This window comes from Esox lucius, chromosome 4, assembly GCF_011004845.1.
Source record: "Esox lucius isolate fEsoLuc1 chromosome 4, fEsoLuc1.pri, whole genome shotgun sequence".
Taxonomy (NCBI): domain Eukaryota; kingdom Metazoa; phylum Chordata; class Actinopteri; order Esociformes; family Esocidae; genus Esox; species Esox lucius.
Genome location: NC_047572.1, coordinates 30,315,669 through 30,340,269, shown reverse-complemented (window position 1 = coordinate 30,340,269; position 24,601 = coordinate 30,315,669). Strand labels below are relative to the sequence as shown.

At 44.4% G+C, this 24,601-nt stretch overlaps 3 protein-coding genes and 1 long non-coding RNA gene across 5 annotated transcripts; 1 reads left to right on the top strand and 3 right to left on the bottom strand.

Moving 5' to 3' along the window:
* Positions 1–2,493: 2,493 nt before the first annotated feature.
* LOC105028798 (E3 ubiquitin-protein ligase TRIM39) lies at positions 2,494–9,403 on the bottom strand. Its single transcript, XM_010901804.4, has 6 exons — positions 8,616–9,403; positions 7,151–7,246; positions 5,845–6,078; positions 5,293–5,315; positions 4,868–4,983; positions 2,494–4,745 (listed from the first exon to the last, which is right to left on the bottom strand). The coding sequence occupies exons 1-6, from the start codon at positions 9,123–9,125 to the stop codon at positions 4,168–4,170; spliced, it is 1,557 nt and encodes a 518-aa protein (XP_010900106.1). The 5' UTR covers positions 9,126–9,403; the 3' UTR covers positions 2,494–4,167.
* A 2,059-nt stretch (positions 9,404–11,462) lies between these two features.
* LOC105028811 (endonuclease domain-containing 1 protein-like) lies at positions 11,463–14,379 on the top strand. Its single transcript, XM_010901822.3, has 2 exons — positions 11,463–12,472; positions 13,554–14,379. Exons 1-2 carry the CDS (start codon positions 12,188–12,190, stop codon positions 14,160–14,162), a joined length of 894 nt encoding a protein of 297 aa, XP_010900124.2. The 5' UTR covers positions 11,463–12,187; the 3' UTR covers positions 14,163–14,379.
* Positions 14,036–15,883, bottom strand: LOC105028805. The gene is made up of 3 exons (XR_829420.4): positions 15,446–15,883; positions 15,115–15,242; positions 14,036–14,203 (listed from the first exon to the last, which is right to left on the bottom strand). It is a non-coding gene; the product is annotated as an uncharacterized LOC105028805 (long non-coding RNA).
* A 1,731-nt stretch (positions 15,884–17,614) lies between these two features.
* si:dkeyp-121d2.7 (zinc finger protein with KRAB and SCAN domains 1) lies at positions 17,615–23,983 on the bottom strand. Of its 2 annotated transcripts, none has more exons than XM_010901840.4 (5): positions 23,392–23,728; positions 22,851–23,185; positions 21,666–21,883; positions 19,179–19,296; positions 17,615–19,047 (listed from the first exon to the last, which is right to left on the bottom strand). In XM_010901840.4, the coding sequence occupies exons 2-5, from the start codon at positions 23,143–23,145 to the stop codon at positions 17,957–17,959; spliced, it is 1,722 nt and encodes a 573-aa protein (XP_010900142.1). In that variant the 5' UTR covers positions 23,146–23,185; positions 23,392–23,728; the 3' UTR covers positions 17,615–17,956. The 2 variants fall into 2 exon arrangements, with proteins under 2 accessions (XP_010900142.1, XP_010900134.1); XM_010901832.4 differs by lacking the exon at positions 23,392–23,728 and adding an exon at positions 23,746–23,983 and having other exon boundaries at positions 17,616–19,047.
* Positions 23,984–24,601: the final 618 nt, after the last annotated feature.

The window sequence follows — 24,601 nt, the reverse complement described above, 5'->3', positions numbered from 1 at the left end:
TCGGTGTTCATTCTCTCCCCTTTTGCCGCCGCTCTGTCTGGCCCCAATCCCCTGCCCCCTGGCCATTGTTGGAACACAAATTGGATTCTCAGTGAGGTGTTCAGGTCAGCCTTTCATTTGCTAAGGGAGGGGGGGTGGGGTGGGGGGGGGACGCATTCAGGCTGATCATGGGAAATGTTATCACTATCCAACAAGCATATGGGCATACATGCATGGATGAGTACCTAATATAAGATTCACTAACATACACACACAGTCTACAGACAAATGCGTGAACCTTCACACAGACTATACACAAAATCAGCTGGTCTGAGTCTAATGTTTAGAGCGTAGCTACATGCTGTTCCTTATATGGACACACAAATCATCCTCCAGAGAGATAAGTCATTCCGCTCAAATAATCTGCTTCCTATAATTAAATGATTACTACATCTGCTCTTTCTCAGCAACTCACTGTACGGTTCCAAAACTTTCCCGTAGTGAGGGTCCCCAGAATCCCAGGGCCCACTATGATAGTACGGTAGTGAGGGTCCCCAGAATCCCAGGGCCCACTATGATAGTACGGTAGTGAGGGTCCCCAGAATCCCAGGGCCCACTATGATAGTACTGTAGTGAGGGTCTCCAGAAGCCCAGGGCCCACTATGATAGTACTGTAGTGAGGGTCCCCAGAGGTCCAGGATCCACTATGATAGTACTGTAGTGAGGGTCCCCTGAAGCCCAGGGCCCACTATGATAGTACTTTAGTGAGGGTCCCCAGAAGCCAGGTAGAAAGGTTTAATTTCTAGGTACAACCTTTTTCGGTTCCATGTAGAACCAACTTGCACAGAAGACTACATGGAACCCATAACAATTCTATCTGGAACCCAAAAGGGTTCTTAATAGTGTTCTCCTGCAGGGACAGATACCGGCCAGTATGTGTGTATTAGGCTGAACTATTTGACTAATATAGTTTGTTTGCTGTGTTTTCGTGACGGCCATGTCTGTGTCTCCCATGACCTAAGGAACATTTCCCAAAATGTTTTGTTTTGTGTCCCATTTTGTTTTACTTGACCTTTGTCTCCTCCAATTATCCTTCCCTTCTCAGTCAGTCTCAACCTTTTTTTGGCTGAAAGACAATTTTATAGTAAACAACCTGAAGGCTAAGTATATGTTACCGCCTATTTCTCCAGTTTCTAATGTGGTTTCCATTAATCACCTTAAGCATCTCTTTCTCTCCTGGCACTAATTATTGATGTGGGATCACAAACTCAGATATGGGGGGAGAAGAGATGCATTACAGTCCAGCTTAACCAAAAATGGTTGCAAATAGACGGGTATAGTTGCGCTTTTTAAAGATTCTTAATTTAACACAGTATACTGAAGGTACAAAGAAGAAAGTAACATTATCCAAAAATACATTGGGTGTATTCTTTTTGCGGGGTTTTTATTACATAAATCAAAACAATAAAATAACTTCTAGAAGCAAAAAGGTACGAACAAGGAAAAACAAACAGACAGACCCCCCCCCCATTTTATCCCTGCCAAAATATGTATCTTTTTGCTAAAAGGGAACTTCCAAGGAATTAGTTGTTGCTGGGGCTTATTTGGTCTGTTTGGGGCACTTTGAATTTCCCTGGATTATTAATAGCAGATCTGTCAAGCGGAGTCTCAAGGACGTCCAAGAGAATCTCAAAGACAACAGCAGCGTAGTTTAGCTACGGAGCAGTGTGTGTGCGGCAGTTTGAAGAAGTATCCGGAAAGATCATATGTGATTTGGTTTTGGAATAGTTTCATTGGTGTAAAATCTTGAATTATATAACAACATTTGCAGAATTTAGGTATTAACATATTCCAGGCTCTAAGTCCAATATAGATTTAGGTGACTAGTCAGTCCCTCACGCAGTCTTGCCCTCATCCCATCCTGTTCCGGGTGGTTTGACTGATTGAAATGTGTCATACAAATGAGCTAGACAGTTGGTTGACGCCAGGTCACATTGAAAGCACCCATCAAACAGAGTCCTGGCATTTGGAATGCAGCAAGAGCTTTTCTAAGCAAGCAAGCTGCATTTCTCGTCCGTGGCTTACTTGCTTCTGGTTGGGTTATAGGTTTCTCTCAGCGGGTCAATGGAGGCAAATGTTTCTTCTTCTTCGTTCAGGTCCCCTAAGGTAAGAATCCTCAGAAAAGATCAATAGTAAGCTGCGGCAAAGGGGGGGGGGGGGGGGTTTCTTAGCATCTGGAGTAGGAAGGACATCGGTCAAAGGTGGACCACCAGATACGACGTGTGTTCTGTTTAATGGGATTATAATCATGTAGGTGCAGACCCATGGCAATAGTGGCGGGGAAATGAGACCTACTTACTGAACACTGTCCTCTCCATGACCCCGGGGGGCCTACCAGTGAGCCTCAGACATGTAACACGCCCTTGTACACAGAAAGAGAGAGGAGACTGGAGTGAGTGAGAGAAGGAGAGAGTTTTTAGTTTTTGAAATGCTTTATTTTGGGCAAAATCCGGCATACAATTGGCAAACGGTGTCATTTCAGAAATCAACACAAATTAACTAGACGATAAATGAAATCACCAAAATAAATAAAAATTATACAACATTTTTACTTTAACACATGTACAACTACAGTCAGATGATACAACACATGTTTTTGTTTTTTTATTGACACATGGTAATCTGTGCTAAACTCAAACACATTCATTCATAAGGGTGAATCTATTTAACAAATCACAAAATAAATTCACTTTGAAACCATTCACACAATAGAAATAAACACAAATGCATTTCCCTTATCTGGAAAAAGTTAGTACAGTCCTATTTTTCCCCGACTTTAAATAGCTAAAATAATAGGTGCAAATAATTAGAAAATCATGAGAGTAATGTGGACGTGTTCAGCCTTCCATAAAGATTCGAAACCTGTTCTGGTTTGGTCTTAACCAAATGTGTGTGTGGATATAATGCATGCCAAGATCGAAAGACCTCTCAGAGGGCCTCAGAAGAAAGACTATTGACGCCAATCAGTCAAGGAACGGTTTCAGACACATTTCCAAAAGTGTCCACTGCCTGAGGGATAATCTAGAAATGGAGAAAACATTCCAGACCAATGGCACAGGACAATCTATAAATTCAGTTTACCTTTAAATTGGTTTACCTTTATCTGGCAAAACGTTGAAGTGGAGACTGCATATCCATACATCCAATTATGTAAAAAAAAAAAACAGACAACTTTCCAAGGTATGTACTTACTTTTTCACATGACTGTAACTACATCTACAAACAAAAGCTCCCCCTCCACCACACAGAAAAGGAGAGCGGGGAGAAGAGAGACGGGCAAAGAAAGAAGAGAGGGAGGTGACGGATGGATGGATGGATAAAGAGTAATGTAAAACGAAAAGCTTGTGTTACTGCTGATTAGCCCTGGAGTGATAATATCTACTTACAGATCTGACAGGCACCAGGTCTGAACTGGGCGCACTTTCATCATTAATTACTTTGTTAGAGAGATGATAGCCCTCAAATAGTCAGGCTACAAGACAGGTCACTCAACTGAGTATGCTCTGGGTCACAAAGGCTCCTCGCATTGCCCAAGCTGTCTCCTCAGTTCTCAACCACAAAAATCTGCTGTCTTTAACACCAGGAATCAGATCCTCCTCTCCACCCTCTCAGGGCTGGGGGGTGACTCTGAGTCTGAGTCTGCCACGGGGGCTCTCACTACTGGCGTCTCCCAAGGCTTGTTTCTGGGTCCTCTACTCTTCTCGCTGTACTCCAGGTCACTTGGCTACATAGCTGGGGAAGTAGGGGTGCTGCGAAGCTGGGGAAGTAGGGGCGCTGCATAGCTGGAGAAGTAGGGGCGCTGCATAGCTGGAGAAGTAGGGGCGCTGCATAGCTGGAGAAGTAGGGGCGCTGCATAGCTGGAGAAGTAGGGGCGCTGCAGTCTCACCCCGACACCCGGAAGAGACTCTAAAAGACATTTTGACCGATGAGCGCGTGTTGCTTGTGTGGGACATTTCATCCTTGCAACGGAAAGGTCCATACCATTGGAGAGCCTGAAAATACCAGAATTTTCTATCAAACAGCTCTTCCACAAAAAGGGCATTATTAACAGGAAAAAAGGTCAGTGTGTTTCAATTGTAGTGTCGTATTGAAACAAACAATATCTCTTTGTTAGCGGCAATGCCCCTTTCACCGTTCACCAATCCTTCCGTCGTCCGGGGTGACTATAATCAGGGGCTGACGGTTTTTGCCGTTAATTATTGGCCAGGGGTTGAAGTAGGGCAACACTGGCTCTGTGAACATGGCGTTGGAGAACGTGAACAGGTGACTCATGTCCGCCGTGTCGTAGAAGGCCACCACGCCCCCCTCATAGTCCAGGTACACCCCCACCCTCCTGGGGGGACGGCCAGGATGCAGCAGGCTCTCCTCCTGATCGGTGCAAGCCTCGTACTCGCTCCCGTCACGCCCCTCCCTCATCACCAGGGTCCAGAAGCCGTCGTCGGGACACAGGCTGACCTCCTCCTTCCTGTTGACCGAGGCGGCCGCCACCCCGAGCCCCCAGGCCGTCTTGGAGCCCACCTCTACCTCCCAGTAGTGCCGGCCCGAGGTGAAGGCCCGGCTCCCCAGGACGATGTTGTAGCGGGTGAAACGCTCCGGGTTGTTGGGCAGGTTGGGCTGGATGTCCCCGACACTGACCTGGGTACGGCAGGGAGACACCCACAGTCTGGGGTAGGCCGTGTCGGGGTCCAGGGCCACTGCTGTTACACCTGGGTACGGACAGACTCGTTCAGCAATTAAACAATGTAAATACAAACCGCCTGTATGCCTAAATAAAACATTTGTCAGCTGTGCTAAGCTGTGATCTAACTATACATGTCTGTGTTTGTACCTGGCTGAAGTACGGAGTACATTCTCCTCCAGGCGCAGTACTGCAATGGTCCCAGACACTCCCCCTCCTGTAGTTCCACACACACTTCTGGGGGGCGCTCAAATACACTTTCCAATCTGAGAGAGAGAGAAATACAAGGAGAGAGAGAGAGAGAAGCGTTTTTGCGTCTTCATCTCGTTTGGGAAGTACCCTTGCATCTAGGAAAACAGTTAAAGATACATTGGGTTGTATTTTTCCATAGTGAATTGAATCATGCAGAGTCATGTGGACGTAGCAGAGCTCTGCTAATGAACTAATTAATGGGGAGTCATGTGGACATAGCAGAGCTCTGCTAATGAACTGATTCATGTGGAGTCATGTGGACATAGCATAGCTCTGCCAATCCACACAGGCGTTAGATAACCACCATGGATCAGCTTACTTACCCTTCAATAAAGTCCTTGATTCCCTGAAATGAAGAACAGAGACAATATGAAGCCAATTGCAGACATGAACACAGGTCTCCCCCTTCACCAGAAACCCTCTATTCACTTTGTGTTTTGTTCTTCACCCCCGTTCTTTCCCTGGTCTCATGCATCTAAAATCTCCTACCAACTGATAAGCCCCACTCTCTCCATTAAAAGTTACTCTTTCATGACAGTATCTCTCTCCATTAAAAGTCAATGTCTCTCCATGATAGTCTCTCTCCATTAAAAGTCAATGTCTCTCCATTTAAAGTCACTGTCTCTCCATTTAAAGTCACTGTTTGTACATGGTAGTATATCTCCCCATTAAAAATCACTGTCTCTCCACGACAGTAATCCTCTCCATTAAAAGTCACTGTCTCTCCAAGAAAGTATCGCCATTAAATGTCACTCTCTCCACGACAGTATCTCTCTCCATTAAAACGTCACTCTCTCCATGACAGTATCTCTCTCCATTAAAAGTCACTCTCTCCATTAAAAGTCACTGTCTGCAGATACATGGCATCCTCTTACCTTGAGCTGTGCTGGGTCCTCGTCCTCCCTGAGTTTGATGCGGAGCTGGTCAGCAGTATTCTCCAATTGGCTGATCCGCTCAGTGGTTTGTGTGAGGGCCTCTGCCAATCGGATGAGCCTCTCCTCCTTCTGTCTCTGCAGTCTCTCCTTCGCCCTCTCCTCTTCCTGGAGAAGGAAACCCCTCAGACATCCAAACTCTGCACTCACCTGCTTCTCCATGTGTGCTGACTGCTCCTGATGTGGGGGAGAGAGAACGACACAAATGTTACTGATGTTGAACACCTACACACCTCCGCAATGTGCACGCACACACAGTAACAAACATAAGCAGTGCACACACACACACACACACACACAGTGAAGAGCGGCAAAATGTCCTAACTAGTCACAATTTGCCATGGGTTACTATCTGAGGACATCTGGACCTGACAACTATAGTAGTGCAGACACAAACAAACACACACAAACTTACACAAACAGATGTAATGAGTAGACTACACATCCCCACTGATTGCAACTTCCTGTGTGTGTGTGTGACAGAGGGTGTGGACAGAGCCGAGACAAGGTGAGTCAGCCGACTCCTACTGCAGGCACATTGGATACGACTCCTGTTCTGATCTAAGATGAAGAACCAACGGCCCTTTAAATCCCACAGATGCAGTATCTTTCTTACACTTTTACTGAACAGAGAATATAGATTTCATATTGACATACTCTGTTATAACCCAGGCATTTCTTATTGCTTTAACTTCCTCTTTGCACACATTTCATAATGACTTAATTTACTCTGTGTAGCCCACACATTTCATAATGACTTAACTTATAAAACCTTCCAAGGTGAAGTCTGTATGAGAACATAAAGAGACTGAGACCCAGGATCCGTCCCACAATCCACCAGTGGATACATACTGTATTACTGCTGAGGCCTAACAAAAGCACATTCTCAAAGTCTGTGTTTACATTAGGGGTGTGAGAATGTGAGTGTGTGTCTGAGACATGGGTAAACGCTTGTTAGATAACCTGTGTCATGATCTCAGTCACTGTTCATTAAACGTCAACAACACTCCTGTATTTGATGTCACACCTGGTGACGTCATCACAGTGACATCATCACAGGGACATACAATTCAACAGAATAATTTAACTCATTCACGTGTGCTTGGTTGAGAAAACACAGGGTATCTCTGTCTGACCACCACAACGTCTAGTTCGAGGATGACGGACACCGCAAAGCTGAAGCCTCTAGCTAGCAGACATAAACCAGACCACACACACACACACACACACACACACACAGTCGGTGTACCTCAATGAGCAAGATCTTGTTATTGATCTGGACCTGACAGAGAGAAGCCTGTTCAGTCTGCAACTTGACTCTCTCCAGAGCCAAGGACAGCTTGTCCTGCGAAAGGAGAAAACCCACATTTCTACAACACTTTTCTTACGGTTGTGGTACACATAAAAAGGTTTTCAAATGAATTATGTTCTATAATAAACTTTGAACTATTAGTCCCAAAAATACAATGTCAACATATAGTGTCTCTCTACATATACACCTCCCTTTTTAAAAAACATTTCTTTGCCACCTTACAGCAAGATTTTCACAACGTTGTAAAACAAATATGAAATGTTAAATCTGTCTGGGATCTGAGCTCTGACACCAGCACGCTGGATTCCTCTCGAGCTCGAAGTATTACACCCACAACGACTGGAGGGTCATGTCACGCCTTCTACCGTGTGAAGTATTTCTTAAAAATAAACCCTTTGGTTGGGCTCAAACTAATGTTTTCTGACTCGATTTTAAATAGTAACTTTCCAAACTTTGAGCAGGGTGAGATATATGGGCAGGTTCTGGCACCCCTGGTAGCTACATCCCAATCTGGCAGATTCCTGATGTATTATCTCATAAAGTATATGCCGTGTTCCTGTAAACAAACAGCTGCATAGTGACAGGTCCAAGATATGTTTCACTCTTGATAAAGTCGGGGGGATAAAAATATTACATATTTTATTCTAATACACTCTCTCTGAGAAAGATATAAGAATGACAGGTCAAAATAATTGGTACTGCTGTTTTCCATACTTCAGCACGCTCCTCTCGTGAGGATAAAGGCACTTGAACAATAAAAATGTTTTTCTTCTAAAATGTGTTACGAAACTGCAGAACACAACAGGCATGATATTACAGAATTCCTTCATGCATAATAATTCCTGATTATTATAGCATTTTACATTTTAGTAATTTCAATCTGGTATTGGGTAAGTCCTGTTTTTGTCTCCATCTGCTTCAAGGTATGAAGTATTGTGTCGTCAGAGAAGCCCTTCTGCATTCATCTGTTGTAAAGGGTGGTTATTTCAATAATTGAGGTCTTTCCTGAAAACTGGAATTAGTCTAGCCATTCTCCTCTGCCCTCTCTCATTAACAAGGTGATTGGGCCCACAGGAATGCCTTTCATTTGATGTTTTTTTTATTGTTTATCACACCATTCTCTGTAAACTGAAAAGACAGCAGTGCATGAAAATATCAGGAAGCAAGCTGTTTCTGAGATGGTGGAACCAGCATTTCTGGCACCAACCATCATACCACAGCCTTGTCTGCATGCTTATTACGTTGATTTACAGCCTCCGTTCGACTATTTGTGTTAAAGAGCAGGTGTACCCAAAAAGTGGCCGCAGTAGTGAGATTCAGTACGCCATGTGTCTTATTTCCTGACTATTATCAAGCAATTTTGGTTGTGTTCATACACACAGAAGTTTTTATAATGTGTCACCTTGTAGTTCTCGAAGGCTTCGTTGATAGGGGTGACATTGTGTGTCTTATGGTCTCGGGACATCCCGCACACCAGGCAGATCGCAATCTGGTCATCATCGCAGTACAGCTTCAGCTTCTCCTCGTGCTCTTCGCACAGGTCTGGCTCGTGGCGCAAAGAATAACCGGTAAAACCAAAGCACGAATTTGGCATACTGGCCCCGCGTTGACGTTCTTCCGTAGCCGGCGACCACAACGGTTCCCCGGGTTTTCTATCCATCGATCGGTCTCGCCTCAAGCTATCCACGACGTTACATAAAAGCAAGTTAGGGCGCACGTTTCGATGGCAAGTCTCCCGGCACTGTGGACAGGTCGGGTGCTCATCGGACTTTGCCTCCCAGCACTGCGTAATGCACATGCGGCAGAAGTGGTGCCCGCACTCGAGGATCACCGGCTCACGGAAGAGCTCCAGACACACCGGACACGTGAGTTCGTTGTGTAGCTCCTCAAGAGCGCTGGACTTGGTGGCCATTCCGATCTACAGTATCCGTATATAGGGCTATAGCTGACTGGCTGTTGCAGAGGAAAATTGTACTTATTATCAGAGAGGGTGTGGTCTGTTTTGTGTAATGTTTGGTCTCTAGTCTGTGGAAGTTGACAGCAGAATTCACGGTACTGAGTGCCCGTAAGCGTCGTTTACTAGTCTACGGAGCAAGTGGGCAGCCGCGAATGTAAACAAGGGTGCATTCAGCGCGACTCAACGTTTTGGAACACGCTTGCTTCACTGGTTTGTCGAATAAGTCTTCATCTCGGCTTTTATTGTGGCATGTCCTCTAATCTGCAACGTTCCAGGACGATTTCATACTGATTTTCGGTTGTTTATTTTCGTTGTAGTTAAAAAAGGATATCGAGGTGATTAACAAACTTTTTTTTTCGTTTCCAGGAAAAATAATTCAACATCAAAAGCTCTTGAGGACCAGTGGCCCATTCATTGTTTCAGTGCCCCCCAAATATTATATAAACGAATTACATATTTCTATTTTAAATATATAATCTAACTGATGGATCACTTTACAACTTTTGATAACTTTGTGTAAGCCAGCCTTTTATAGAAGTTTTTGGTTACTATTTAAGGATTGAAACAAGAGAAATGTCACATACAGTACAACTTTAGGAGTTATTAGGTCAGTTAGCGTTGATTACAGCAAATTATTTTATTTTAAGTTTTTCAACCCCAACTAATTTATCTATGTAAAAATATGAATATAGATTTTTTTTAACATTAAATTGCAGCTAGTTTAGTACAGCTTTTCAGGGAAATTTATATTTAAAGATCTATTATTATTATCAACAATATGTTGATGCAGTTTTTAAAATCATAGAGTTCTTGGCCATGGTAACTGTAGTTCAAACACCGAGCCTGAACCATCTTGTTCTTATTTGCACTGTTTATAAGGATCACGTGAAAAAAAAAAATCCATTATATGTTAGACTCCGCCTACCACCTTCCCGCCCACTCTGCTGCATCAGTCTCCAATGGGGACAGCTCCTGGCTTATCTTGGGTGTGGTCAAAAACAGTTTCGTTTTAGATACGTAGCAGTCTAGACTGGCTCACCTAGCAGGCTATTGAATGTTTTTTATGTTCATCAGCTGTGGTCTGCAGCGTTTCCCTGGTATTGACCAATGGCCAGGCTTTTGAACCAGATGATTTATTTTGTATTTTTTTTTTTTTTTTTTTTATTGCAAATAAAGGGAACAAGTTACATGTGAATAGTCAAAGCATACAAAACATACAACAATAAAGGGATAAATAAAATATAGAATAAGATTGCCAGGGGAAGCTTATAGGCCATTACAAAAAGAAAGAGGCCCATATATTTTTAGTTTTGACAGCCTTTTTGTTGTTTGAGACAGAAATCAAATTAATATAATGTTCAACTTCATGGAGAAAAAGTACAAAACTAGGTTTTTTAGAGCTGAATTTACACTTATGAATGTGAAATTTCGCCAAAAGAATGAATACATTTATAATGAAGTACATCTTTTCTTTACTATGGCTTTTACAAAAGCAAAAAATAACATCCTTCCACAATAAAGCAAAGTCTTCATAAATATGGTAAATATGGTTTTGCCAAAACGTTCTGGTGTGTGGGCAATGCCAAAAGAGGTGCAAAACAGTTTCTGTGCGTCATCACTTTGACAAGGCTTTTTAGAAAACAGAATGGAAACTAGATACACACCGGAATGTGAAATCAGCAGGTTGTTGTAGAAAATTTATTTATTGGCATTCTTATTTATTCATTATTTTGTAGTAGGGTTTTGTACTCTGTATGTTTGATCAATTACACATATGCTGACAAGCTAGTCTCGCTCTCTGTCTCCAACTTATAAGGCCAGTATCTTGTGTTAAGGGGCAGTGATGAATGGTCGACTGAGCAGGGCCTTGGCTTCTTTAAGCAGTAAGAGGAACAGGCCTCTGCCTGTGCAACCTTGCATTTTCAGACTTTACCATAGTGGCTCCTACGCCTTGTATGTACATTCTGCAAATGCTAATTCCGGCATCTGTACTGTTGGAAGAGAATATAATGCATAATCAGAACAATCTGACATGGCATACTCTGTGTTGGTCTCTGTACTTGTACTCTTTTTGTCATGAAGGTTGTTCCCGTGGTGCCACGTAATTAAACTTTAAATAATCAACTGTTATACCAGACTCTGAGAAGTTTTTATTGTAATAAATTGCGAACATTTTCCATCTTCCACATTGTCAATAAATTTACATTCTACCAAAGGGAAACAGGGAAACACCTAAGGGTCTAGAAATGAAACTAACTCCATGACTCACTTTGGGTCTTTTGTGGTCGGTTTCTGGTCAGTGGTTGTCCCGAGCAAGTCTCCTGTGCCAGTAACTCAAGTTTTACAAAATCATCTCAGTTTCACTGACCTGTTGATCAACACTAACCTTCCCTGTTATGGTAATAATTCAAGTTTAATGTGTTGCTGGTATTTGTGTCTCTTTAGTTTCTGACACATTAGGCACAATTCTTTCAGGATTATCTAGAATCTTTGTTGTATCCACATTCACTGTGATATTTTATTTTATTTACAATAAAATGAACTCCAAAATAACAATCCAATATATGTATTACCATGTATTTCTATTGAGCAAATTATATCTTGAAATGATGTACCTGATGTACTCACTGTATGCTGGGAATATATGACCAAATAACAAAACGGGAGCAATTGTGCTGTAAATTCTTTACAAACTAACAGGAATTAACATCTTCAATGAAAGCTGTCAGTCTAAAATTTCCCCTCAGAGCCGTTGCATAATTTCAAACACAAAATCCTGGAACACAGAGCCAAAACCACAAACCAACCCGGGGGGGGGGGGGGTATCATTCCCAAGTGTCACTGCAGAGCTTCTGCACAATGTGTATAAAAGACTGCTCATGTGCAGCTCCTGTGTCTCATCATAATCCCTGGTCCAAGCGGCAGATAGAAAAACCAATTGGTGATTCAGTCCACTTGGTAGAAGCTTTCTCTCTCCACACAACTGGTGTAGGCTGAGTTGATTGGTCAGCAAGACGATGGCCGTCTCATTAAAGGGGGCTTTGCTCCTGTTATTAACTCGTCTCGGAGCTCCGGTCTTCGGGGAGGTGGGTGACTTCGGCCCCTGCCTCAGGTTTTTCTACAAGGAGACTCCCCCGAAAGGCGTGGGGGGAGCGTGGTACCAGCCCATCTGCCAGCGCCACATGAACCAGTACCACTTTGCCAGCCTGTACCAGTGCCATCGCCGGGTCCCCTTCTATTCTGCCTACATCCTCACTGGAGGAGGGAAACGGCCCAAGAGCAAGTGGATGTATGAACCCCAGGTGAGGAGTGTGTATGCGTGTGTTACATTCAGGGTCAAGTCCACTTCATTCTACTTAATTCAAGTAAAAATACTTCTTGGTTTGGTTGTGATTTTGTCTGAAGATAGCAGTTCCTATAAAATCGGTTTAATTGTGAAGAATCACAGAAATAAAAAAAATATGACTAATAATAAAACTGTGTCTGTGTGTGGTTCTTCACAGTCCTTGTTATGAGATGAAAAGAACAGCATTCTCAAATGGTTTGCATTACAGAAGATCTTTCAAAGTGGTGTATGTGAATTGGAGTGGGTTTTGACTTCTCATCACCGTTCAAAGCATGCCTTAGCCTCAGATGTGAGTGTTACTGAATGACAGTCATTTTGGCAGGTTGCCTTGGAAATTGTTGGGCAGTTGGTATCATATGTTTTTTTATAGTCATATATTGTATCTCTACAGAACGAGGTGCAGACAATCTCACGTCAAACCGCTACCAGACAAGAGAAGCGTGGATGTTGTTAATACTAGCTTGGTGTGTGTTAAGACCAATGTTTGCCGCTTTGCTTTCAGCCACCTGTAGCTTTACTAAGTCTTTATTTGCCCCACCACTCCACCACTGACCTACTCGTACAACAGAGCTGTGTATGTCTAACAAACTAACGTCGGTGAAACAGGTGTGATTCTGGAATAAGTTCTGTCAGTATGTCTTACGTGATGAGATCAGAAAAGGAAAGAAGACCTCCAACCACTCTCTTTCAAAAGGATCTAGTTAGTCTATAGCAAACATATTCCCTTACTTTAGGGAATATGTCCAAGGCACCGGAAGAATTGCTGCACATTATCTCATTTACCTAGACTGTCCACATGAGATTATTATGTAACAGACACACGGCTCTCTTACATGTAGCACTGTATTTGGTGAAGCACAATTATTTCCATGAATTTACCAAGTGATCTGGTGACTGTTAGCAATGTTTAGTGCTAGCAAGGGGTGGTTTGTGATTAGTGGAGTTACTTTATCTTCCATCCACTTGACTCTTAAGATCCATGCCCTGATTTCATGGAACAAACAGAGTGGATTATCATTCTCTATCTGTTCCTATAGCTTGCGTTCCATGGAGCCAGTCCTGAGATGCATCGGTTTCCACAGCAAGGTACTGTAGACCAGAATGTGGTGGAGAGCCAGGCGGTACTCCAGGACTACGCCAACTCCTCCTACACCAAGGGCCACCTCAACCCCAGCCTGCACCACCAGACCCCGGAGGACCGGAAAGCCACCTTCACCCTGACCAACGTAGTCCCTCAGCGGGCGGCCTCAAACTCTGGCCCCTGGTCTCAGCTGGAGATCGAGGTCAGGGCCCGGATGGCCGACTACTGCGAGGGGCCGGTGTACATGGTGACAGGGGCCCTGCCGTACCTCTCAGAGCGCTGGATGGCCAACCGGGTGGCGGTCCCGGAGTACATGTGGTCTGCCTACTGTTGCCCCACCTACAAATCCAGTCTCCCCGACACTCTGAGGCCGTACTTTCCGACATATGCTGCCGTGGGCCGGAACGACGCCCAGAGTGGAGGGGAGATTGTGCCGGTGGACCCCAAGGCAAAGCCCTCCGTCCGGGGTTACAATGTGAGGCGGATGCCACTGAACACTTTGGAGACTGTTCTGCAGCAGAGGCTGGGCTTCCACGTCAGCCTCTTTCACGACCAATGTCTGTGAGCAGGTGATTAGTTGAGTGGTATGATTGTTACTGGCCATCTCTGTGGAGAAGACAATGTTACTGCTGAATGTAATGTTTATATATATTTTTTTAACCTTTGTCACAATTTGCACATCAGTCACAGCTACCAAGCTGCTTTAATAAGGACTTTAATAATTACTCAAGCAGTTAACTGCAGATAATAATTTTTAAAAATGTGTATGTTAAATATATATTACCAACACTGCAATAAGTTTATATTTATGTAAATACATAAAAACACAAAAAACAATGGATCTATTCTGTTCTGTTGATTCTCCTAGAAATGCAAAACACAAATATTGTGTACTCCCCAACAAACTCCCAACTCCTAAACTCTGATAATCAACTGAGAATAAAACAAATAGGCACACACACACACACTTTTTATCAACAGAAATCAGTTATAAGAAAAGCTAAAAAACTCTTTAGAATGGTGTGGTGGTAAATCGGACTGGCTTTAGGACCACACGCAGCCACTTTGCTTTGAGGTAGTTGCTGGAACGGTCTGGTTGCCGTGGAGGCTAATGTTGCCAGCAACTGTGAACTGTGGGCCATGAAAGTTCTGGATTGTAGCTGACATTACCTCTAGCTAACTATCTCCTATGGCCTATGAATGGGGTAGATATTTCGCTAATCGATCAGGGTGTTTTTTGAACCGGCTACCATGTTTGGTGTGGTTAGGCTAACGTTATATATGAACGACAGTTGCGACATATATTAGCTTGCTAGCTAACGTTTTGTTTGCTAGCTAGAAAACGGTCTACTTTACGCTATGTTCACCTCGGTTACAGCTAGCATCGAGGTGACACCAACCAAGAAGAGACTTAAGTTAGAAATAGGGGCGTTTTTAATTTCTGGTTGAATATACTCATTGAGCTGTGTTACTCTAGTACTGGAATTGGTCAGAAATTAAACAAGAGCCAGTCACACCTTTTGATTGGTCTGGAGAGACATTTCTCCACTTCGAGCTCTCTTTCAGGAAGGCCTTCCTTGTGTTAGAGATGATCCATCTCCTCATATGATTGACAGTGAAGTATGGGAGCAGTTCATCGTAGTTCCTGTCAGGAGTCAGGAACTGTCTGATGAGCTTTCTTTGTCAGACAGCTCACCATTAGCTCTACAGCTAGTGATTAGAGAGCTAACAATCCATTTATCTGAAGACATACAAACTTTAGGTATGGTCACCTTTCCCCCTTTTATTATCATTTCTTATGTAGCTAGGCGTACATGATTTCAAGTACATTTCGATTACATTTCTTACCTGCTCGTTAAGGTGTGACTGCAGCCAGTATGTGTGAATGCACTGGAGATGCATCTTCACTTTAATTCTAAATTATTTCTAGAAAACACCCGATAAACGAGATTACATGTATCAAATAAATAGTTATGCTAATGAAGATAGAGATGTGAATACACACTCTACAATGCCAACTACAGAATAAACTATAATGTTTCAGAAATTATTTTCTAAATTCAAATTCGGTGTTCAACATAGTGACATCATAAGAGGGCGCTCCATGCCTAACAATGTTTTGGTCGTCATAATACAATTGAATACAATTGAATTTGGGCCGGAAAACATATTTTGTATGCATTTATTCATGAGAGGTGAATAGGCTCACCAAAAAAAGAGACCTTTTTCATAAAGGGATTCTCCAACATGATATCTCATATTTAGTAAAGAACTTTGAAGTTTGTGTTTCAGTAGACATTAACAGAATGGAACGATGACGGACTGGCCACCTGGGGCACCGGAACTTTTCACGGTGGGCTGTTTGACAAATAGGGCCGATGCAACGCAAAAAACAAATAACCCAGGGCTGTGTGTCTGACTGGCCCAGTGAGTGGGCTGCTGGCCCACTGCCAGGGGCAGAGTTTAGCTTTCTCTCCCAAGGGTGCGAGCCTTAGCCCCTCAGCTGCTGTTGGACCTGGATAACATCATCCGCCACACACTTGGAAATAGAGGTTGGTAGTAGCTCTTCACTAAGAACACACATCGCCAACAGTATCTTAACTTAGTAATATTAAATGAAATGGCTGAAGGCAGTTATTTTCATGTTTAGTGAAGCAGAATCAAAGAGATATTGTGTCCACCAGTGCACATATACTGTAAAGGGACTCATTCTGAGGTACTCTAACAGTTGTTGCCCTCTTCTCTGTTTATGGTGACAGGCCATGCTCCTTTGAATCTAACCCAGTTGATTGGTGATGGGGTGGTCACATGACTTGACTGTTGTTTCCAGGGTGGGTTCACCAGGCTCCACAGAGCTACAAGGAAAGATATCCATTTCACTTGATTGGTTTGAAGTTAATGGGTGGGTTCATGTCAAAAGAGATTAACTGTATGAGACTTATCTGGATAATTTTAAAATGTAGACTACAAAAGACAAGCGACAGTACATGTGGCATGCTTGTCAGCTTGTCTACATTAAAACTTTTAAGACTTTGAAGTTGGGAAGGTCAAATGTGAAACAATGTTGGTTTGGTCCTTCTGGCTTAAGAGAGAAGTCTAAAATGTTTTTTTTTTGTCACTGTTCAAGTGTATGTTTCCTTTGTTACCCATTGAAAGGCATTAGTTTAAATATTATGTTAAAAAAACGATATAAAAACCATTGTCCCAAGATATCCGAATACCAGCAGTCTAGACATCTGAGAGTTGGCTTTGTGTCGATAACTTTTAGCGTTTAAGCTCAGAAGCATGTGGAAGAAATTGGAATAATAAAAGTGAGAACTCTAGAAACGCTACGCCTTCAGAAAATCACCTAATAATTTGTGAATAACATTACACTAAAGCAGTGGCTCCCAACCTTTTTCAGCTACTGTACCCCCAAAAAGAATTTGCACTGCTTGGAGTACCCCTGAAGTACCCCCTCATGTTCATTTCACTAGTAAGTCTATGGTGTCATGAGTGTTTTCAAGTACCCCCTGTGGAAAGTACCCCCAGGGATCCTCGTACCCCTGGTTGGGAACCACTGCACTAAAGTCCATGTCGAAACAGGATTGTCAGAATACTTTCAGTGAGGCCTAATCAATTTGTTGCTTTACTGCCACCTAGTGTCCAGATTGCTTACTCCACCTACTGGCTGACAACATTCTAAGTTGTTCTGATTTAGCAAACAACGTATCCACAGTGACTACAGTTGTACCCATTTTGTCAAAGCAATTTTCAATAGGATATAAACAGGTCACGACACAATTCTCAAGAGTCCTACGACAATGGGGTTTTACACTGGAGTATTCAGAAAGATTGAGAGAAATAGGTCTGTCCATGTCCACATTTTAAGCAGCTCGTGACTCATTGATGTGGCCAGCTCATGACTCTTTGACAGAACACAGAAAACTGACAGTAGATACAAGGATATCGCCGCTCACAGAATAAAGTCTAATGTTTATTCCTGATGGAGGATACAGAAAAACCAACCAATAGTACAAAATACCAAATTGTTATTATCATTGTCGATAAAGTTAAGATAAACAAAGCCATGAATGATGTTTTCAAAGTGAAAATACTTGTTTTATAATATAAAGATAAAATGTACATTTGAGAAACATAAATAAAGCACAACATCAGTCTGAATTACCACCTTTTGGGACTTGGTTTAAGTTAGTCAGAGCTTTACATTTCATTTCTAATTTTCAACTTTAGGCTGGGGTAGCTTGGTCTCAGATTTGATGGTAAGGGAGCAACCTCTAATGTAGGTGAGATTTATTTCCCCTTTTTAACCCCCCCCGCCCCCCAAAAAAAATCATGGTCAATCTCAATTATCAGATGTTATAAAAAGCACTCGTGGTTTTTGAGCATCTCCGGTTCACTGAAGCTCTTCCCGCACTGGGAGCACTGGGGGGCGCTCCCGGCCCGGTCCCGGTCCCCGCTGTGGATCAGCTGGTGCCTCTTCAGGTACTCCACCCTGCTGAAGCGCTTCCCGCAGGCGTCGCAGCCGTACGGACGCTCGCCCGTGTGGATCCGCAGGTGCCTTTCCAGGTTGCCCAGGCGACTGAAGCTCCGCCCGCACTGCTGGCACTGGTGCGGCCTCTCGCCAGTGTGGACCACCTGGTGGCGCTCTAGCGAGCGCGAGTGAGTGAAGCCCTTGCCGCAGAGCTCGCAGCGGTGTGGCCGCTCGGCCGCGCACACGCACTCGTGGTTCTTCAGGGCCCAGGCGTGGCTGAAGGCGTGGCCGCACGAGGCGCAGGGGAATGGTGTGTCCTGCACCCCGCCTCCCTGCAGGTGGGCGTCGCCCAGGGGGCAGGGGTGGTCCTCCAACTCGGCCTCGTTGGCGAAGCCCCCGCCGCACTGCGTGCAGAAATGCACCAGGTCCCCCGTCTCCTCCTCGCCGCTGTCGTCCACGCTGCCCGGGGCAGACAGGTGGTGCGGGCCCTCGTCGGAGCACCCCTGCTCCCCCCTCCCCTCGCTGTCCTTGGGCTTCTTCGGGCAGCGCGGCAGCAGATCTCCGCCAGCCAGCCCGGGCAGTGCCCTCTGACCTTCATTCAGACGGGCCACCCTCTCTTCATTCAGACGGGCCACCCTCTCTGAGGTTCTGGGACTCCCCAGCTCACCCTCCTGTTCCAACCCGTCCAGACCGATGTACTTCTGACCCAGGCTGAACTTGCTGCCTGCCACAACCTCTGGGTCGGGGGTCATGGAACCATGGTTGGATGCCAGGGGGAGCCGCAGGGCAGCCTGCTCTCGCCCTCTCTCTGCCCTCAGGGCCGTCTCCAACCCACTCAGGTCCTCCACACTCAGCCCGCCCTCTGACACTTCCGTTGGAGGGGTCCCCACATCCCACTCCTCACCCCCCTCATCGGGCCTCATGCCTGGGGGACGCTTCAGGGCCTCTCGGGCCACAGGGCTGAGCTCCATGTCTCCTGTAGGGAAGAGACAAGCAGGGGAGGACACTATTAGAGGACCAGTACTGGTACAGAGTAACACAAGACAAAGACATTGAAGTCTATTCTCTACAGGAGATCTATTTGGAGCGAGTGTCAGTAGTCAGCACCTTCGCTATGGGTTCTTGATCCTGTATGGCGGTTCTGGTTGGGCGGGTCCATCTTCAGGGCCTCTTTGATGAGCCGCAGCGACGCCGGCTGATAACCCCCTTCCATCATGTCGCCGGACTACAGACAGACCAAAGAGAGACTACATCACCCACCATTACAGCCCAACACGCTACACATTAACACAAAGCAGAGGCCGCCACCACACAGTTTCTGTGCATAGTGGCAACATGAAGAACTTCATGCATTTCCTTGGGCATCCTGCAAACGGAACGGTTAGACATTTTGTTATTGCACAAACGTAATCTGTATGGTGGCTTAGATGCCATTCTCCCCGACACGGAAGACCAACGGTGTCCTGAAATTACACTGACATGTTGCGTCCCACATTCAATCAATAAAATGTATTTATGAAGCCCTTTTTACATCAGCAGTTGTCACCAAGTGCTTTCATAAAACACCTGGTTTTAAACCCCAAGGAGCAAACAACAGTAGTGTTGAATTTCAGTGGCTAGGAAAAACTCCCTAAGAAGGCCAACATTTAGGAAGAAACAGAGGACCCAGGCTCAGAGGGGTGACCAGTCCTCTTCTGGCTGTGCAGGGTGAACATAATAAGAGTACAAATTGTAATAATTAATAAATGCATGTGGGCTGAGTCCAGTCTATTTATACTTAGTCCAGGTCGGAAGCATGACCAGATGGACAAGGAAAGGGACAACACGGGGGAGGGGGAGGTGTCAGCACAGTGGCAGCTGAAATCGTCAGTTATCGTCTTGATCTGCAACACAACCAGGAGGACTTTGGACAGGGACAGCAACGGGTCTTTCAAGCCAGGTACCCCTCAGGTGTGGGCCAGGACCTCATGTCCTCCTACGCTTAAAACGGCAGGAGACAGGGAAAATTTAGAAAATGCATTCCTTATATCTACAAGGATTTATTATGGAAAAGGAGAACTTGCCCTACTCCCCCAGCACAATAATATAGCAGCGTAAGATCTTGGGGCTGAGACAGGGGGGTCCGGTGACTGTGTCCCTATCTGGGGGTAGGCCTCGGACAGGGCCCAACAGGCAGGAAATCAATACACCCACATTGCCAAGCATCAACCAAAGGGACACCCACCAACCGCAACCACCCTGCATGAAGGCCAAGTATTGCCAGCAGAGTAAAGGACAAGTATTGCCAGCAGAGTACAGCCCAATTGCACAAAAGTGTGCAACAGAGAGACAACAACAAGCCAGTGACTCCGCCCCCGAATGGCATCCCAGTGGTGATTCATCCTATTTGAGCTACACCCGCACCAGTGCCCACCAGAGCAATGCTGTCACCGTGGCAGAACACAGCCATTTAAGGTGGCAATGAAACTATAACAAACTGGACTACCCCAAGCTGAGGGAAAGGGAAGTCTAACTACTCTGACATTTTTGTTTTGAGATTAGCATCCTCAGATTATACGATATCCAATATGTGATCCAAGCCCTGTGCCATTAATTCAAAAGCTGAGCGTACGTGGGACAGTCGAAGTCGAGATATGCATCCTGCGAAGCACATCCAATACCACTTTGGCGCTTATCAAGTGGGAGCATAGACCAGAGACAATGCAATCCCTGATCTTCTAACTTGATTGAGCTAATAGGCGCCCAAGTCATCACAAAGAGTCACCAGAGAGTTTTAACACAATTAAATTACATTTAACGTTGCAATGATGCAACAAACTGCGAGGCAGTCACATCACCGACACGTCATTCAGGGGTACCACTCTGAAACTCACTGGAAGAGTTGTGGATGCATCACCAGCACCAAAGTATTGTTTTAACTTTGAGGCTAAAGTCTTTATTTAAATATACTCTTGACGATAAAGAACGCTTCCTGCATTTCTTTCTGGTGGGGTTGAAGCTTACGAGGCATTTATTCTTCAAGATGAAACTAGGTACATATCAGATATACTGTCCAGTGTCTTCATAGTTTTATTAAAGGTTACCCATTATTAGCTGATGAGTGAAATTATATTCCTCCCCAAAAACTGTTAACCAAGTAATTTAAAAAAATACACTTTTCTGAGTTAGAATGGAAAAAAAAATCATGCATATAGACTGCTGGTTGGCCAGCTTGTACTTCCCCAGACCTCTGATAGGCCTGCTCATCCTCTTCAGGAGCATGTCATTCTCCACAGCATTTCTTAAACAGTCTGTTTTGGATGAGGTGGATTTAAAAAAAAAAAAAAAAAAGTTATTCTGCAGTTGTTCTGCTTTGGCAACACGAGACATCAACTTGCTTAAAGCACACAGTATGTTAACAGAATGTACACTTCTAAGACTGGTGTACTAGGCAGAGAGTAATTCATCAAAAACAAATACATTGGATGTAGAAACTGTAAATAAACACAGTCCTCCTTGGTAGGACACACGCACCACCCTGTTGTTCTTATGAACTACTTCTCCTTGATGCTCTGACACTGTGTGCACCACATTCTGGCTCCTCGTCTCGCTCACCTCCTCTTTGATGTTGGCCGCTTCCTCCCCCTCTCTTGAAACACAGCCCTCCTCCTCATCCTCCTCCAATAGATCTCCTTGTTCCTCTTCCTCCCCAGGGAAGTGGATGAGGTACTTCTCGCGTGCCTCCTTCCAGCCTCCCCCCGCTACCACCCCAGCTGGTGCTCCTCCTTCCTCCCACGCGCCTCCAAAGGCAAGGCCCAGCTTCTGCTTTGCTTCTGTAGAGGAGGGGGCGAGAGGAAGAGGGGGAGGGAGGGTAGGAGCATGAAGGAGAGAGGAGAGGGAGTGGTGATTGAAGTGGAGGAGGTGGGGGAAGGGAGATAAAGGAAGCAGGAAAAGGAGGAGGGATGGCAGAGAGCAGGAATGAAGGGGAGGAGGGAAAAGGGAGAGAGTGTGAGGAGGGGGAGCATGAGGGGGGGGGGTGGTGACAAGTGGAGGAGTTGGGGGAAGGGAGAGGGAAAGAGCGTGTTGAAGGAGAGCAGGATGGGGAGGAGGAGGGAGCGGATGGAAAGAGCATGAAGGAGAGAAGCAGTGACAAGTGGAGGAGTTGGGGGAAGGGAGAAAGCACATCGGAGAGAGGAGGCGGAGTAGGGAGCGCAAAGGGAGGGGGAGGAAGCGGTGGGAGAGAACGTGAAGGGGAGCGGAGGGGGCGGGTGTGACGAGAGGAAGGAGAGCAGCACGAGAAGTGGGGGAGGAGGGGGTGGCGAGGGCGAGACGAAGGAGAGTAGGGGAGGGAGGGAGAAGAGACGTGTGGGGGAGTTGGGGGTGGGGAGGAGAGGGCATAATGAAGGAGAGCAGAGGGAGGGAGGAATAGAAAAGATCGGAGTGGGGGAGGTGAAGGACAGAAAGAACACGGAGAGGAGGTGGGGGAGGGAGAGGAGGAGCAGAGGGGAGGACAGAACAGAGAATCGGCTCAGCTTCTACCTGATGGCTTCCAACATAACAAGTACCTCTTCACACAAGCATTACAGGCTTTTTACTTAATGGCACCCAAGCATATAACTTATGTTGAATTGATATGCAATTATATGATGACTAAGATGTCTAATGTCAGTTAAACATATCCTGTACCAGTATATATATATACACACACATACATAAGAAGAGCGCAATATAAATAAGTAACCAACTACTGTATGGTGTGTGATGCTTTTGTAGCTGTACTTACTAAATATGAACACTTACGGGGCACTTCAATTTTCCGCTTTTTCCGCCCACCGTCCTCAGGCAGTATCAAACCAGCATTGCGGCGATTCTCTGCCCACCCCATCCCGTACTTGCGTTCATTCCTCAGTTGGTTCTCCGTAAGTCGGAGTCGGAGTTTCAGAGCCTCCATTTCCTTCCTGTTCAGAGATATTTCCACCAGATAGTCGTTCACCGTGTCCTGGAACAGTTTGGTGATCTCGCACACCGACGCTCGGATCAAACTGTCCATGACAGAGGTGAGGTGGGTCTGGAACGTCTCCACCGAATGCGCCATGGGTTCCCTGCCTTGACGATCACACGATGGATATGGGGGGCTATGCCAAGCAGAATTGCAACATATGAACAACATTACCTAATACAGGTTGTTCAGCGTTAACTAGTTACCAGCATAATCTTCATACTGTCCAAGCCCTGTAAACCAGTAGTGCTTAACCGTTTAAGCTAGCTAAATAGCTAGCTAGTTTATCTAACTTACGACTAATTATTTTTATTGTTAGCATATAATAGACCATTTACTCACCTACAAATACATCAGTGGAACAAGACACAGCCTAACTTTATAGGGAGTGAGGAAGAACAAGTACTACAAACACCACTGGAGATTTAACTAGCTAACGTAAGCTAAAATTGCTGCCGTAAGCTTGTCTTTGCTTTAGTTGATAATCTAGTCAACCGATTGGCTAACTATCTTGTGTAGTTACTACACTATGAATCCAAGCTGTGTAGCAAAACTAACGAAAAACTAACAAAGCTAACAAATAACCGTCGTTATCCTGAAAAAACGTAATTATTGAAAAGAACACAACAGCTCAAGTGCCAGCTAAGTTAGCTTGCTAGTAGTTAGCTAGTAAGCTAACGTTAGCTAGCTACGTACCGTGCAGTCGCTGAAATCAAGATTGTGAAGTATTCGATAAAAAAACGCGGTATGTTATCAATGACAAACGAGAAGCATGAACACTGTCAATAACCAAAGAGACGAGATAAAGAAGGAAAAAATATATCCAACTTTTATGCTCTTCCTCCCAAACACCGTTTTCCTTCTAGCCTCCTACACCATCACTGGATGCTCATTGCTTGAGGATCTTGCGCATGCGTAGTAGACATGCAATTGACAAATAAGGTTTCAAGAGTAAACATATATTTAGATATTTGAGGAACATCTAATTCACTTGTTTATTTTTCACAGGTCTATTTTATAAAACAACAACGGTGGAAATGTGAAATCACGTTTTTAATATATTTTTTAAAAAATAGGATTCCCATGGTTAGTCTGGTAAATTTATTCATATATATATATATGAATAATTTCATATATATATGAATATTAATATATATATATATATATATATTTATATATTCATATATATATTTAAATTGACTTCAAGACATGTCTAGACAAGTCTAGACTGAGAAACCCAAATTGATTAGATTCAACCTTTTTGTCTTTGAACAGTACAAGTAGGCTACAGTACAATGAAATGCAGTTAGCATCCAACCAGAAGTGCAAATAGAAGAGGGCAGAAATGTACAAGTATTAAGCATCATGTATGTTACAAGTGGCATTTATAGATGTGCAATGAAGGCAAATGCAAGAACAAATGACTGATCTTGAACTCTCAAAAGCCCATTCGTGGTCAGATCACTGACATTGATAGAGCCCTCCAGAGGCCAAAAGGCATTAGGCTATATTTCCCATTAGTAGTAGTATTTAGTTGACGATTAACAAAAGC